At 37.9% G+C, this 17,659-nt stretch overlaps 1 protein-coding gene across 1 annotated transcript in view; it reads right to left on the bottom strand.

Moving 5' to 3' along the window:
• Window positions 1–17,659, bottom strand: part of ctnnd2a (catenin (cadherin-associated protein), delta 2a) — a 280,580-nt gene that overhangs the window by 47,490 nt on the left and 215,431 nt on the right. Inside the window, exons 14-15 of the mRNA XM_046065452.1 lie at window positions 16,158–16,344; window positions 1,357–1,474 (exon numbers count right to left, since the gene is read on the bottom strand). Coding sequence (XP_045921408.1) covers window positions 1,357–1,474; window positions 16,158–16,344 — 305 coding nt within the window. The remainder of the gene's footprint in view (window positions 1–1,356; window positions 1,475–16,157; window positions 16,345–17,659) is intronic.

Genomic DNA, 17,659 nt, shown 5'->3' with positions numbered 1-17,659 from the left:
AGCAACAAAAGAGTGGCTGAAGAAGAAGCACATCAAGGTTCTGGAGTGGCCTAGCCAGTCTCCAGACCTGAATCCAATTGAAAATCTTTGGAGGGAGCTTAAAATTCGAGTTGCCAGGCGACAACCTTGGAACCTGAATGATTTGGAGTGTCCACAATGTGCACAAACCTTGTCACCAACTATAAAAACCGTTTGACATATGTGCTGGCCAATAATGGCTTTTCTACAAAATATTAACATGCTGTTTGTCCAGGGGGTCAAATACTTGTTTTTCCTCATCAGATGGTTATCAATTTTTATAAATTCATATGATGTGATTTTCTGGAATTTTCTTTGGGATTCTGTCTTTCACTGTTAGAATGTACATATGATTAAAATTATAGATCGTTGCATTCTTTGTAAGTGGGCAAACCTGCAAAATCAGCAAGGGGTCAAATACTTATTTCCCCCACTGTGTGTGTGTGTGTGTGTGTGTGTGTGTGTATATATATATATATATATATATAGGATTAATTTTATGTTGTTGACACCTTAGCTAAGTATTTAAATGACAAACTAGATCAGTTTGCCAACTAAACAGGCAGATGAATGGACCGTGTGAGGAGGACGTAGTTGCATTTGGCTAATGTGCATCACTATTTCAACAGTGACCACTTGCTGGTTCACCTGCCAATCAGTCTTTGTTACTGTGGTGACAGCAGTACTCCTCTGGTGACTGCAGTCAGACGGTGAAGAGGGGCTTGCGGTTAAACAGTGATTAAGGATAGTCATTTAGAGAGGCTGGGAGACATGACCTTGATAGGCCAGCCATCCGCAACGCTGTTTATGTAGTATTGACTGGTTCCCACATACTGTGTCATGAACACACATATACACTCATGAACATGTCCTCACACAGAAAAACATAAAGTGAACATAAACCCACTCGACTTTGACTACTGGCAGAGCTAAATTGGCAACAAGAAGTGCTGCAACACTTTAAATTTGAGAGCTTTAATTTGCCCTACATAAGACACATTGATGAACTGCACACTCCTTGAAAAGTTAAATTCTTGTTCCTAGTGGCTGCTGGCAGTGAAATGAGGTTTTTTTCATTTCTCACCTCCTGTGCAATGAGACGATTTCACCAGCTTGTGTGTACAAGAGAGGGAATGAGACACTTTCTCATTTGCAGCCCAACTTCATGATTTAAATGTTTGAAAATACACATTTTGTATGATAATCCTGCCTAGTGTGGTTTTAATGCAACAGATGGAGATGGAAAGACAAATAAGAGCATGAATGAATTCATGCAGGCACAGTCATTCACATTACATAAACAGAAGCTACAATGTTCAGTCACACACGCACACACACCTTGCTGTCGATCTCGCTGCTGCCCAGAGAGGTCTGGATGACATAGAGCAGAGCATCTGTCAGGCCGTCACACTCCCTCATCCTTCGTCTCGCCTCCTCACCTGCAGAGCTCACATTCCTGCAACACACACACACACACACACACAAAGAAACAATGGTCAGAGTATATGTGTATGTGTCAGTGTGTTTGCCAAATAGAAAGAGAAAAAACAAATTGCTAAAGAGAGTTCGTGAGGGGGGGAAGATAAAACAGGAAGAGAGATGAAAGAAAAAAGAAAGCTGGTAAAGAGAGGTGTAAAAAGACAGAGAGAGGCAGAGAGAGAGAGAGAGTGAAAGAGAGAGAGAGTGAGAGACAGATACCGGGGAACCTGGCAGCTCTCCCTAAACTAAACAATTGAAAAGGGAACATTAAAATTCTGGATACATCTCAATCTATGCCCCGAAGGCTTGCTTCAATTTAAAGCACTTGACTTGAGTCCAAAAAAAAGAAAAGGAAAAAAAAACAGCTTTAGTCAGACAGTTAGTGCCTGAACTTCACAGCCAACACTCACACCAACGCTGCTTTGATAATTTGACAATATTGTTCCATTTATTATTAGCGGCTCTGCCAATGTGATGCACAGAAATGATGAATAGAATTGTAATTGAACTGGAGATACAGGTGGGTGGTGTTGGGTTGGATTTGTTTGGGTTTCAACATGGAGCTGTCTGTGATACAGATACACTCACTACTAGACATTGACTCATTTGCCTGTGCCAAGAGAATAAATATAAAACTGAGGTGTGTAGCATGAGCTTATTGGAGCTCAGTCCATACTAAGCACTGAACATGACAAAAAGCACACAAGCAACAACTAACATTTTTACTCTAATGTATTGGTAAATAAAGATATGAACACACATAATGAATTAGTATATACAGTATAATGCACCCAGAATGCTTTACAACTCTGTCTATAAGAAAACTTTAATAATGCATTATATTAACACAACACTCAACACAAGAATAAATAGATAAAGCTGAATGTGTATTTACGTAAATTTATTAGCATATAAACTGGATATAATTAGTATGGTCAGTGTGTTATCACAGTGTTCCTACTCATGAAATACTACAAAAAATTTAGAAATAGGTAATTCAATTAAAGAAAGAGGAGAAGAGAACATTTTATGATATTATGACAAAATTAAAGGCAAGTTTGTACTTAAAACACAGGCAACTTCACACACAGTTTTTCTTAGAAGTTCCCCCAAAAATCTTAATTCCCTCAGTCAATCTGTCACTGAAAAATAGTATTCACTGAAATATAGCTTTAGTGAGTCTGTGTGTATCACTGTGTGTATCACTGCTGTAGACAGCCTTTAGGGAAATCAATGTTAGAGCCATAGAGCCATAACAAGCATAGTGTAGTATGTGTCTGTCTGTATATGTGTAAATGTGCAAGAGACCTATGTATACACACAGTCTTAAAAACTCATTGTCACAACCACTCAATGCATTTCCTCCGCATAGTCCCAATCTGCAAAATCAATTCTTGTCAATTCAGTTCATAGTGGCAATGGAAAGAGACAGTGATGTCTTGTTTTATTTCACATTATTGTCACTATTAGCGTCGTGATAGTTCGGAATACATTGCTCAGAGGAGGCAGGTACACTTAAGTGAATGAGTGCATAGCGGTTTGAGGTTATTTACAGCAGTACATAACTGTAGCCATATTGGAAGGCTACAGTTGTTGTCGAGCATGACCATGGACAGCTGATTTTATTACTACTTTGCTGTCTCAGTTGACATTTCTTTGCTGCTTTTGCTTGAGTGATAAAATCTGATGTTGTGTTTAGATGTTGTACTTGTTAGATTTATAAACACTTTACCCATTAGTTTTAAGCATAACTCAAGTCTTCAAAAAGGGACCAGGGAGTAAGACTATGCAACAACACAGTAGGCAAAATTTGCAAATATGTCACTGTAATCATACCATGTCATTATGGCTTCTAGCTACAATAAAACTGTGTGAATGTACAGCCAATGCTTTTTTGTTTTCTTCATCTCTATATTTATTGGTTGCCTGTTACACACTGAACTTTTGTTTGAGAACAACATTGCAATGAACCCTCCATCATGCTGTCTTGCCAATAAGAGGATATCGGTGCAGACAACGGGCAAAACAGAGAGCAAGAAATTAGAAGAATTAACTAACCAACTACTGGAGTTTAATAACTTGAGTTTAAACATCTTTCTTTAAAGGTGAAATATCAAAAAAACAAAGAAAAACTGATGAGGCAGACAATAGAGGTGTGAACGAGGCGACAATGTAATGGTATGAATGAATAAGTTCATCCATCACATTGGCATAATAAAGAGATCACAGCTGTTTCACAAGTCTATGAGATGAGGTCAATCATTTATTGTACTGATGAGAAAGAGAGAGAGAGGGGAAGACACTCAATTAAAACTTCACGTTCACGGCTTCCCGATTCCAAGAGAAGGTCAAGTCATTTTCACCCGCTTTGAATGCTAATGGGCAAACAAGCACACGATGGAAAATCTCTTAGCGGAGACACAATTCTCTGTCGAGTCGATATAAAACAACAGAACAGTGAAAACACTTCACCTTGACTAATGTTTAAGCACCAAAGACAGGAGGTGGGTGGGTGAGAAAGAGAGAGGGTGGATTATTTATTGCTTTAATGCTCAGCCTTGAATATGCTGACTTTTACTGAGATTTCCATCAAGTTTTTTATCCAATGCCTTATCATAGGTGGAGGCAAAGGCACCTGGATGTGCAACCTAAATGTTTAAATGAAAGAACTTGGACAAAATGGGGATTTTTGTGGTTGGTTGCTTCCCTTGTATATAGATTGGACAAAAATTTAAAGTTCTCAACTATAAATGGGGGGAAAGAACTGAGGCTGAGGCTTACTGATGGATTTGACAAGCTCCTGTTTCTCTATTGTAAATCTTTTCACCTGTCAAGTATCACACAAAAAGAGCCTTAACTAAAGCATGCATTACTGTTTTGCTTGTGGATAAAGACTGTGGGGCAGTTTGAGGCAATTCAAATGTTTCTTTAATGTTTTACACAGCCAGACCATGTTCATTTTGTTGACTGAGTTCAGTTCTAACTTATAAACGTTAGAAAGACAGTCTAATAGCTTGTTAGTATCACACAGTGATTTACTGACATGCAATGCAAATTCCTAGAAACAAAAATGATTCTGATGTTTGTCGATTTCATGTCCACAACTACTCTAGCTGCCTGTTATGTACTGTTTAATAGCTTGTGTCCGTCTGGACACACCTCCCTGGAAAGGCCTGAACACAGCTGCCACATAAAGTGGAGATGAACATCACCATGTGTGTGTGTTTGTGAGCATATGTAAGAAAGAATGAGAATGTTTCTGTGTGATTGCTGCCTGTGCACAAGTGCTTGTTAGTCTAGTGGTTCTGTAATGAAGCATGTAATACTGCGCCATTCTCCAACACGCCTTTACTTCTGTGCTAGTTACTGACTAATACAGTGAGCCCAGGATTTCTTATGCAGAAAATAGCCTGCTAACTTTTTTGTCTGGGTGTAGTGTGCCCTCAGGCATTCTCACATCCTGCTGTGTTGCGTTACACAATATTTAGATAAGTCTAGCTTGTTTGTTTGAGTCAGCTTTCTCACTAACATGAGGGATTCATGGACCCTGTCATCTTAATCTGTGCATGTGGTTATTGCTCAGAGAGAGCGAGAGGAGATCAGATATTTCATAGGAAGATGAAGGATGAGTATGGAAGATTACATTTTAAACAGTGTGTGTGTGCATTAAAGGTCCCATATTATGCACATTTCACACTTTTATTTTTGGTGTCTACTAGAAAATGTTTTACATGCTTTAATGTTCAAAAAACACATTATTTTTCTCATAATGTCCATTGCTCCAGCCCCTCGATTCACCCTCTGTCTGAACAGAAATTTCTAGCTCCTGGCTTTTTAAGCCCTCCCTCCCTATAAGCCCACTTTCTGACTGGCCAACTTCTGGAAGCATGCCGAGGGGCAGCAACTAGTTCAGCATGAACACGAAAGTGTGGAGATAGGTTTGGCTATGCGAGATGAGACAGCAACCAGTGCTTGTATTGATGGCAGATACCCTAGCTTGGAAAATAGCAATATAGAGAAGTGATGATTTATCAAACCACAAATGATATAAAAATTAGGTTGTCAAAAAAGATAGAGCAGCTACAGTTAGCAGTAGTTAGCTAAGCCAGAGCAGTGTGAGGATATCGGAGGGAAAACCAGAAAATATTTAACATTACTTCTTAACTGAGAAAAGCACTTTCTGCGAGACATACTTAACAACCACCAGCTCCAGATCAGCGACAGACTGAATATTTGGTGTTATTAAAAGTTAAAACAACAACAAAAAAGGTTGGATGGGGGGTCTGTGTGGGCCATAATGGGGGCATGGCTGAGGGTGGTGACTGTATACTTGTAACATCAGGAAGTTTTGAAGGCTCGTTTAAAGGGGACTTATTATACTTATTTCCAGCTCTATCTTTTTATTCTGGTATTCCACTAGAGCAGATTCAGTTAAAAAAAAATCCTTATTTATCTTATAATGGTCCATTATGCAGCCCCTCAATTCATCCTCTGTCTGAAACAAGTTGTTTTAGCTCCTGTCTCTTTCAGACCCCCTTCCCTAAAAGCCCACTTTATTTTGATTAGCCAACTTCCAAGAAACTTACCGAGGGGCTTTTGAGCTGCTGTAACCATAGAACAATGACATCACCCATTGGTTTGTGGACTACTGTTGTAAAGCATTGAGTGTGCCGTTTTAGCCGTCGCCATCTTGTTTTTTGATACCAGAAAGTGACCATTTTTGGACGGGTGGGTGGAGCTAGCTAGCTTAGTTAGTAAGGTGCATTCATTATTCACGTTAACTATGATATTAAGTAGGATTCTAATTTTTGCTAGCATAAAACAGGTTAAAAAAGTAAATTTACAATTGACTCGTTTTATTAATTAACTTTCATGAACTGAAAACACACTATGAAAAGGTCAAAGTTCTCAGATGAAAACACAGACAGCAACCAAAAACAAGTTCATGGCTAGCTAACTGTTCACAGTGCAGTGGATAAAACTGATCCTTCTCTAAGCCACGCCCCCCTTACTTACTGTTGCTAAGTCCGAAGAACTGTTGGACCTGATGGACTTTTATCACGACGCTGCCACTGTCTATTACTGCACTCCCTGGAGAAATATTGTCTAATTTTTGGAAAAAGCGAACTTAGAAAGAAGACAGTTTTTCAGTTGCATTCAGCATTTGAAGGTTTTATTCAGGTGTCAAACTGACTTGAAAAAAATAAAGATGAAGCTAAAGCCTACCGATCACAGTGTAAAAGTGAACCACCGCCTCATCTCACTATTGAGAAAGAGGACAATGATATTATAGATCAACACTGGTCCTGTAACGCTGGTAGGTCTCTAGTCACTATTACAATCATTAAAAAGCAGAACAGTAGGGCTTTATTACGTTACATTCAGTATTAAGTTAGCTAGTGTTAGCTAACTAACATTACATTAGAAACAATCCACAGCCTACATTTTTTGCATTTGTTTAAGGTTTTGGAAAGGATATAAATCATACTTCTCCTTTCAACCTCTCTGGGTAGTGACTGTAACTATTGCAAGTGCCCCAGAAACAGCATTTGACCATATCTCTAAAAATACGGCAAACAAAAGCTAGAAAAACACTCCTCTGTATTAGTCAATGGAGCACAGCCATGAAAGTGTCAGACCTCAGTTAGAGCAAGTCCTATACTGCACTTTGATTGGCCAGCTGCAAATTCAGGGCGTGGCTTAGCGAAGGGTCAATTCGCCTCTATGCTGACTGAAAGGTTGTCGTGGTAGTGATATGTCAATCACAAGGTAACCACACCCTAAAGAATGTCCTGCTTCATCATCTATTTTACTCTAAATGAGACAGTAATTTACAAAATGATCATCAAGTGAGAAGTATGGTGATTTTGTCTTAGACTCCAAAGCAGTCTGATTTCTTTTTGCAACCAGTGAAGTCGCCCCCTGTTGGCCATTAGAAAGAGTGCAGATTTAAGGCCATTCTGCACTGGCTTCACCTTTCAGACTAATAAGCAACTACCATTAGTGGTTTCTAGCAAGATGTACAGCTATCTGTAAATCAACAAACGTTCCTTCACATCTGAAAAAGTAAAACTTGAAGAGTAGTCCTGAGTAGAGTAGTCTCACATATTCAGACCTGTCTCCACATTTTGTTTTAATGCTATACCAGTGTTGGAGAAAGCGCTATCAACAGAGGTCGAATTATGAGACAGACTGAGCAGATGGATGGGTGCGTACCTGTACTTGGTGGGCACGCTGTGCCTGGAACAGATTATGACAGTGACATCCCTGCCTAGCTGACGTCACCTTTACGGCAAAGTAAAACAAAACATTGGAAACCTAGTATTAAGTATAGCCTGAAGCCTGAGCTTTTTGGGATCACTTTAACATATGTTTACCTTATGATTTAAAACTTTTTCCAAGTTTACTATGAAGTTCAGACACTGAAACATTTTAGTATTTATATAACACCTAGACCTGCTTTATAATAATAAAGACATGGAAATCTTACTTTCAATATGGGACCTTTAACTCTAAAAACACTGTGTATGTGTGTGTGTGTGTGTGTGTGTGTGTGTGTGTGTGTGTGTGTGAATGACGATGTCGGTGAATGTCTTTAAATTTAACTAGTAATCTCTTCTATTTAACGAGTCCATTACAGGCTTACACTTTATCCTATCTGATGTCACTCCTCATTAATTCAGTAGAACTCATTAGCCTGCATCGTTAAATAATTACCTACTGAGCAAAAAGACATAGAACTTGATTAAGCATCCCATTCAGAATTGAACAATTGTTATTTTAGCTGCAGTTAAGTAACAGGGAAGGGCCATCGGTGCCAGTGTTAAATAGCAAGCCAGCTGAGGAGTTCACCTCAGAATATTTTGAAAATACTGTACATTGTGCACTACTCCTAGTAATGGTAACTTTTGTCATTAAATTGTAATATTCAGTCATTTCTTTCTTCATAAAGCAAAATAAACAACATTAATAAACAACATTTGGCTTATTCTTATGGGAAATTTTGGAAGGAAACATGGAGAGTGTGGTAGTGCATGAGCCCTCTTTCAGATAAACTAATTAAAAACAAATTAAAATATTTATTGTAGTGCTGCTGGGCCAGCATCATTAAAAGCACAGAAAGAGATGTCTTCTTTTTGGAAGAAATGACAACAAAGAATAAAGAGAATGAAGAAACTGAAAAACACTTTGTCAACTCACAACCCACGCAGCCTTGGTTAACTTATAGAAGCTGTGTCACGTGAGAACTTACTGGAATATTAGGACTAGCGACCATTTTGGTTACAAAAAATGACTTAAGTATTATTAGATATCTTCCATTAAGGGTGCCTCCTTGGACTCAGGGGTTAAGCGATGACCATGAACTGTAACGTCCATGACTGGACTCGTTATGAGGATCTTGTTGCATCTCTCTTTCCCTCATTCCCTGTCTTCTCTCTACAGTCGTTGTTTAATAAAGGCATAAAAAATATCCAGAAAAATAATTAAGAAATTACATATCTTTTAAGCCAATGGACTGAGACAGCCTTCAAAATTGGGGTCATTCACGCACAGTTGGTCATGGAAGCTGCTCAGACCAAATACAAACTGCTTTTTCTGGTTCTATATTGCCTTGCATAAGGGATAGCATGTCACCTACTGCCAGTTTTCATCCATACATTTTATCAGCAAACCTTTAGGCTACAAATCAACTACTGTGATTGACTGATTTAGTCCATTGCACCAAAAGCAAAAATATTATTTGAATATGACATAGCTCTGCTTTGTACAGTATATATAAGTATATATGACTAGTAGTATCCTCTCACAGAAAACATGGTAAACCATATCTATTCAGTTTCCATTCAATTTGAAATTAAAATTGTAAGTGTCTACTATTACAATCACAATTACACTACCAAAAGGAGAATGTTTCACTATAATTACTGGTGTAATGGCAATGCAAAAAGTGTATGAAGTACCAAAGTATTTAGTAGCAGTAAAAACATCCTTAAGGGTATTAAAACTTGATTAACAACACATAGATGTTTTCTGAAAAATAGCATTCACACCTAAGTGAGAAAAAGTTCACTAACAAGCTTCATGGTATGTGCAGGAGCTGGTCATTAAAACATGGCAAAGTTGAACTTGTTTTCCACCAATTACACTGTTTAAAAGATTCTAGACAGGTTATACATTTTTCATTTGACATTGATTTTACCTTGCAGGGTGCAAGGAATTAGTTGAGAGTCACTGAGCAAATCACACGTTAGTCACTTTTTACAATTTTAGTTGGTTGCTACATGTACAGGAAATATGTGAACATGAGTGAATCTTGGACAGATGGCTCTCTAATGTTGCACAAGGAACAAATGACCACTGAGTGACTCTGTCTCAAACAGCTGGTGTGTGGTAGCTCTGCACAAGTGCCTGAGTGTGCATGTGTTTGTGTGTGTGAGAGGGAGGCACTGGCAAAAGGGGGTCATCACCAGATGGCACACACATGCATACAAACCAATTAATATCAAGGAAATAAATATGGAAACAAACTCATTCGTGACCACACACTCCTTATACTTGATTCATCTAACAACTCATCCTTCTGCTATCCTACATCTGTGGGAAACAAATTGAAAGTTGTTGTGAGTGTGTGATCCTGATAAGTATTGAAACGCGTGCAATGCACGTGCACACACACACACACGCACGTGCGCACACACAGTGTGCACAGCGTCGAGGCAGCACATTTTCTCCGGCTTGGCTGTAAACCAACAACCTGCAGGGAAGTAAACAGCCCCTGAAAGGAGGATATGAAAACCCCTCCACAGGAGACATTGTGTCTGGCGTGATCACACTGTGTGTGCATATGTGTGTGTGTGTGCGCATATCTGTGAATAGGGAGGGGCCTTTAATGCCCACCATCCAATTAGACAACATACGGGTCATCAGCATCATTAGCTGCTTGGCCTACATTTATTATATGCACACATGAACACGCAAACATACATGAAAATGCGCATTTCAAACACAAGCACACCGCCATTATCAAAACACATGATGCTTTGACACCAGTTCATTCCCATTATCATATCCATATCCAATTCAGATTAACATCATTGATTTTCAAGGGGCATAAATGCATGTTCACATGTGCACACATACTAAGACCTGTACATATACATACCCATAAAAAGTACAAGCTCACATACAGTACATACACTCTCAAATACACATGCATACACAAACAAAGTGTACACAAAAGCATGTACACACTCTCATGCATTACACGCAACCACACAGCAACGGGATAATGAGAGAGGTGAGAGGTCTGAAATTGAGCCGAGGTACAATGGGACCTGAACATTGTGGCCTTGTGTCACTTTAACCCCCCAGAACAGATAGTGAGATAGAAAACAACCCGGGAGAGCAGCAGAAACACCTTCATTACGCTCTGTTTCTCAGCTCCCTTCTTTGAGATCCTGTTAGTCTCTCGTTCTCATTGTTCACCACTTCTACATTCTCTTGGTTCTAATCTTTCTAACTTCTTCTCCTCCACTCTCCTGTCCTCGTTCTCCTTTGCCAGCTTTTACAATTTGATCTGTAACTTCACAGTGTGGAGCAGGACACTGACAGCATCATTTGTCTTTCCCTGCATCCTCAGAGGTACACAGACACACACACACACACACACACACACACACACACACACACACACACACACACACACACTTAATTCATGTAAACACTTTAGTGAGTTAGGGAAATAATAAACTTGATGTAAACGTCGAAAGTTTACAGACATCTTTGTAAAAAACGGATAACTTAGTCTTAAAAGTTTATGGCACTGCACCTTGCTTTGGGATAAACAAACAAATATAAAAAACACAACAAATGTTCTGATTCCCATATTAAACAAATGTTTGCAAAATCCTGGCAGCATTTGGTGTGTAGTTTTATCATGCACATGCAACATTTAACACCTTACTTTCAAATAATCTCACAATCCTAAATTTAAATAATATGTTTTCCATGTACCCTTACCGGTACCAAGACATACAGATCGTAAGATAGATTTTCTTTCAAGAGTTTTTAGATATGCCACCACAGTGCAGTAGAGGTGAATTTAGTTTGAGATCATCAAAAAGAACACTTCACCTCCTCTTTTCCGGTGTCATGATTTAAACACAATTAACACTTTAACAATTAACGCTATTGTCACAATGTGCAAAATGCTTACTCTAGGTATTACTAAATCTACACATGCATGACTATGTAATAAATAATCTTCTCAAATTCATTTGGCCCTTAATAGCATACACATCCAAAGAAAATTCAAATAATGTGTTTATTTGGAAATTTTACAAATTAAAGGTTTAATGCATTTAATAATTGTTTTCTCTAAATAAAATATGTTTTTGACATTTCAGTGGTAGTAACCTACAATATTGGACCATTCTCTCAATCTCTGTGTTCCCCCATCCCCATCCACACACAGACGGACAAGAAAAAAAATGCAACCCTAAATTCAAATGCAACAATGCAAAACAGCCTTCCAAACAGAGTTTGGACTCATCCCAGCACAAAGTTTTCCCAATGTATTATTTACTGCAAATGCAAAGCTATTAGTGGACTGAATTAGATTTGTACAGGTGTTTGTGATATTGAGTTATTGTGTATAATCATCTAGTCCTGTTGCAGAGGCCCCCATGGCAGTTCCTGTGTTGGTCCATTAGAATGCTGACAACAAAAGCCGGAGAGGTTTATAAGGAAAAAACTACACTGGATTTTACCTTATGAAATGCTTATTTATGCTACACCATCTCTATCTGCATCCAAGCAATACTCCCAGAACTGCAAGTTGTAATTCAAATTTAGAATATAAATCAAAGTTCTGTACTTCACAATATCGTATTTCCTCTAAGAGTAGTGCAGCAAACATACAGAAATGTACAAGAGCTATGGTTCTATAATGTTTAAGATATTTTTACATCTTGAAAGTAGTAACAATTGATACAAATCAATGAACAGGAGATATACATTTGACTCGTCAGCCAGCGGTCAGAGAAGTCACACTGAAAAGCAATCACAACGAGATGTCTGCCAATATCCAGCCAGTCAATATTAATTTAGGATATTTTGGAAGACAATTGTGCAAGCTAGTATTCATATTTAAAGTGATCACCAACTGAACAATGGCTGGAGCAACTGGAGCCTTTGCTTTGGTATGTTGATGGCATACACACATGCATACGCACACAATGCAGCACCTTGCACACAAAATTATATCAATACATACAAAAACCTGTTTGTAACATCTTCAGAATGGCTTTGAAATGCTTTTGAGAGACATTCAATAGCTGGAGATAACCATTCGACAACAGCTTGTGAGGAGCACTGCAAAGCGAGTGGGGTGAGGTTTAATCCAGAGGCTGCTGGTGGTTGATTGAGCATACAGCTCAAAGAGCCGGCCAAGTGGACATGGAGTTTATTTTTCTCTAAAGCATCTCAGCCCTCTGTGGAGTTGGTGTGAGAGTGTGTGTACATACTGTAGATGAACAAATGTTGTTCATCGGATCAAGGACGAGAGTTCCTTTTCTATGCTAATGGCATACAAGTCAAATGCACACAGTCAAAATTAAAAATCACTACTCTAACAGTGTGTTTGTAGGATTTTTCTCTGTACAAAGGTGGAATTTAAGCATCATTGCTAATTTTAAAGACCAGACCAGTCAAACTACACTGCATATTGCAAAATGTAAACTATTAATTTTTCTGTGATCATTTTCAGGAATTAGCAAATGCCCTTCTTGGCTATAAGGTGAACTTGAAAATATATCTACCAATGTAACATTGAATGTATTTTTACATAGTTAAATTTACATGGGAAATTCTCTGTGAATCCTTTAGACAAATGTCTTTCTAAAGGATGGTGCTGAGACTGTTTTGGCAATCTTTTGAGTTAGCAAATAATTAAGGCAGTCTCCTGCTATGCCTAGTCTGCAGCATTGACTTTTTCATCAGTGACATGTCAGCTTAACAGGATGATTTTCTTATCCACTTATCCAACAACATTATGCTGCTTAATTTAAAATAGTTATGTGAAATTGAATTTACTTGTGAGCCGAAAATCTGATGTTCAATCAGGCCCTGAACACATTTTTGGATCAATGTAATAAGTAAAGAGGAAATTCCATATTCATGGCTGCTTGGGCAATTTACCTTTATGCTCAGTTCACTGTACAGATGTGAACTGTCACATAAATACATGCTACTGAAACTAGCATGTTCATTGCACTTGAAAGATGACTGAAAGAACATGAGGTGCAGCTGTAAGTAGCATGAGTTGTGTGAGAGACACTACAGCATGTGTATATTAACAGTTTTGACAAGTAAAATCAAATGCAATTGGTAAAACTGGTATGCTCAATATAAGTGGTCTAAATATAAGTTTGTATTTGTCTTGTATCTGTTTTTGTATATACACTGTAAAAGATTACTTTGATTTAGCTCATTAATGCAAACTCTATCATATACAGTAACTATAAGAATATAAATTGAGTGTAGCACTAAATTGAAAAGCCTTTTGAAGTCAGCACATTAATTTCATCAAAGTTGATTCAACTGAGTACAATTTAAAGAGAACTGCTGTGAAAACTGAGTTGCATCAACTGTGAACACAATTCACATTTGAACAAATTAAATGATATAGATAAACAAATATCATAATTGTATAATTCAATCATTTATGTTTAATATCCAATTACATTAAGTAATTCTTATTAATATGACTGTAGTCAGCAGATTGAATTTAAACATCGTAAACAAAACCAGAGGTTAAGAATTTATACAAGACATTAGGAAAATCAGAATCAGACATATCGTTTCAGCCACAAAAATCACAATTTGACCCTGCGATGTGTTTAATTAATAGAATTACCAATACAACTTGGTTGTGAAGGCATTTCCAGGATTAGTATGGGTTCTCTGCACTATATACATGGCTTCATGTAGGATTGTGATCTGTCATCATGCGGATCATTCATTGAACACACACACACACACACGCATACACATGCATGAACACACATGCTTTTTCTGCGGATCGGCTGGCAATCTTTATTTTGAAATTACTTAAAGGTTCAGTGTGTAAACATTGGTGGCATCTAGTGGTGAGGGTTGCAAATTGCAACCAGAGGATCCCAGTGCATTCATGTGCTCCTCAGATGGTCCCATTTCCCCACTTGTGAAGTCGTTCTTCTGACTTCCGGGTGTGATCATGTGCTCTAAAATTGGAATGTGGAATCAACATGGACACTACTACAAAGATGCATATTTGCAATGCAATAAGTGATTTGCACAAATCAAAGTTCTTTATACTTCTTTATGTCTAATGTACACGTTATTTCTCTTTTTGCAATAAAGATTAATGGAGGAAAAAAAGATTGTGATTATTCCGACACCACATGCCTTTCCAAGCCCGCAGAAGCACGGGCCAACACGCTCTGTTGGCTCTTGCGCTAAATAATACGTGTGGTCCTCCATTTGTCCAAATTTCTCTTCTTTTCTTACTTCTAATAAACCAGTCGACTACTACTATTACTACTACTAACTTTCTTCTTCTTCTTCGTACGTATTCAGCTTAGTGATGAAACTATCTCTGTAGCACTGTTTGTCCATTTGGGCTACTGTAGAAACATGGTGGCGCAACATTGCGACTTCCATGTAAGAGGATCTGAGGTGCATGTAGATAGAAATGGCTCATTCTAAGGTAATTAAAACATAACAGTTCATTGTGCAATTATGTCATTATACACCACTGAAAACTTAGCTATGGATATTATATTGCATTTCTGTCAATAGATCTTCCTAAATATTGCACACTGAGCCTTTAATTGGCATGTATTTTTTGTGTATTTGCATGGCATTTAAGGTTTCTGTATTAGTGTAAGTGCAGCATAGTAAGTACAGATACTGAAAACAGTATCATTAAGAATGTTTTCAGTGTTGGAAACATAACTCTTTCATATGATTAATCCAATTTGACAAAATCCAAATTTGAAAAGTTGATCAGTGATGACTGAACTTCTCCAACTTCTGAAAAGTCAAATAAACCTTGTGATCTACAAAGCTGTAAGATGTCCTTCATTATTTCAAGCTTTAACAAATAAGGAACATCTTCATCAGACCATTGGAGGAGTTGTTACTATGGTTACCAGCACAAGCTAGTGAGAGAGAATGAATGAGAGGGAGAGAGAGAAACAATGGTGCGCAGAACATTGGTTATAGGTGGTGAATATATGCACATGTAATCAGACAGCAGTGACAATTCAAAAGAGACAACATTAATTTTCAAACACAATAAAATTGTCTCCTTACAGTAAATCTCAGTATGTATTATTATATAAATCATGCTTTTTCGCACGCGGACACACACACACACACGCACAGAATTCGCATACACTGTGGAGCTGTGAAAACTATGATGAATTACGCATCTGCAGGAAGTCAATAACACAACTATTTGATCTTTAGTGTAGAGATAATTTACTGAAGATTTACTGTAGAGATAAAAAAGAAAGTGAAAACACATACGGTATGCGTATATATGTCATGTTATGTTATGAAGAGATTGTCCACTACAGGAGCGTATGTGTGTTCTCAAGTGTGTGTGCTGCTCTTACCTGAGGCAGCCAGTAGCATTGCGCAGCACCTGGGAGGTATGAAGGTGGAGCTTGCGGTCATCATGGTGATTGGGGGAGGAATCCCAGTTAGAGTGGGGTATGATGACGCTATTGGTCAAAACAGCCAGGGCATCCTGTATGATTGGCATCTTCAGAGCATCACATGATGACAGGTTCCATAGCACACCTACACACACACACACACACACACACATGCACGCAGAAAGAAACCCAAATTAAGAAAGTAGATTAGTTTCAATAATATTTAAAAAGAGAAAACCAAGTAATGCTGTCATTCAACTGAATTGCTCGTGTCTCGAAATTGCAATAGTGAAAAATAACTTACATTAACTTATTATATAAATCTAAACATTTGCAGACAGAGAAAATTAACTTTTTCCAAATAGTGAACTTCAGTATTAAAGCATGTGTTTTTTAAGTATTAAACACAATCTCCGCGTGTTCTGGCGAAGCTTTTTATATGTGATGTACAACATCAGAATGTAAATCTCATAACAAGACCAACAAAGATTTCATATTCATACAGTATCTACATTTCAGAATATTGGCTTTGCAGAGGTGGGTAGAGAAGCCAAAACTGTACTCAAGTAAAAGTAATGCTACTCAAGTAGAAGTAAAAGAAGTCATCAAAATAACTACTAGTAGAGTTAGAGTACAAATTATATACTGAAAAAAAAATGACTTGAGTAGCCATTCAACATGGCTATTCAACATGCCCCACAAATTTGATATTACTACAATTATTCAACCACAGATGGTCTTCCTTAGGTCAAGGTAAAGAAGTGACCATACACCTGTATTTATTTGTGATGAAATAACAAGGTATCATCTCCTGGTTTGGTAATCTGCCACATATACACCAGCACAATATTCCCAGTCTGTATATATCAAGTGTGATCACAAAATATTACACTAATATTATATTCTATTTAGTACACCAATAAGTAATGTCTGCTATAACATATTATAATGAAGTAAAAGTGGTAACATGTTGCATTGACCTTTAAACTTTGATCATTCCAGTATTGATGTCCCAAGTCCCAGTTCCTATCACAGACAGCCACATACAGTGGGGGAAATAAGTATTTGACCCCTTGCTGATTTTGCAGGTTTGCCCACTTACAAAGAATGCAACGATCTATAATTTTAATCATATGTACATTCTAACAGTGAAAGACAGAATCCCAAAGAAAATTCCAGAAAATCACATCATATGAATTTATAAAAATTGATAACCATCTGATGAGGAAAAACAAGTATTTGACCCCCTACCAAACAGCAAGTATTCTGGCTCCTACAAGCCAGTTAGTCTTTCTTTAAGACACAGCCCCAATCCCAACCAATTATCTACATCAAATACACCTGCCTCACCTCGTTACCTGTATAAAAGACACCTGTCAACACCCAAACAACCAGCATCCAACATCAGCACCATGGGCAAGACCAAAGAGCTTTCTACGGACAATCAGGGACAAGATTGT

This window comes from Micropterus dolomieu, linkage group LG01 (genome assembly GCF_021292245.1).
Source record: "Micropterus dolomieu isolate WLL.071019.BEF.003 ecotype Adirondacks linkage group LG01, ASM2129224v1, whole genome shotgun sequence".
In the NCBI taxonomy this organism is placed as follows: domain Eukaryota; kingdom Metazoa; phylum Chordata; class Actinopteri; order Centrarchiformes; family Centrarchidae; genus Micropterus; species Micropterus dolomieu.
The sequence above is the reverse complement of the archived record's forward strand: the minus strand, read 5'-3'. Positions and strand labels throughout refer to the sequence as shown.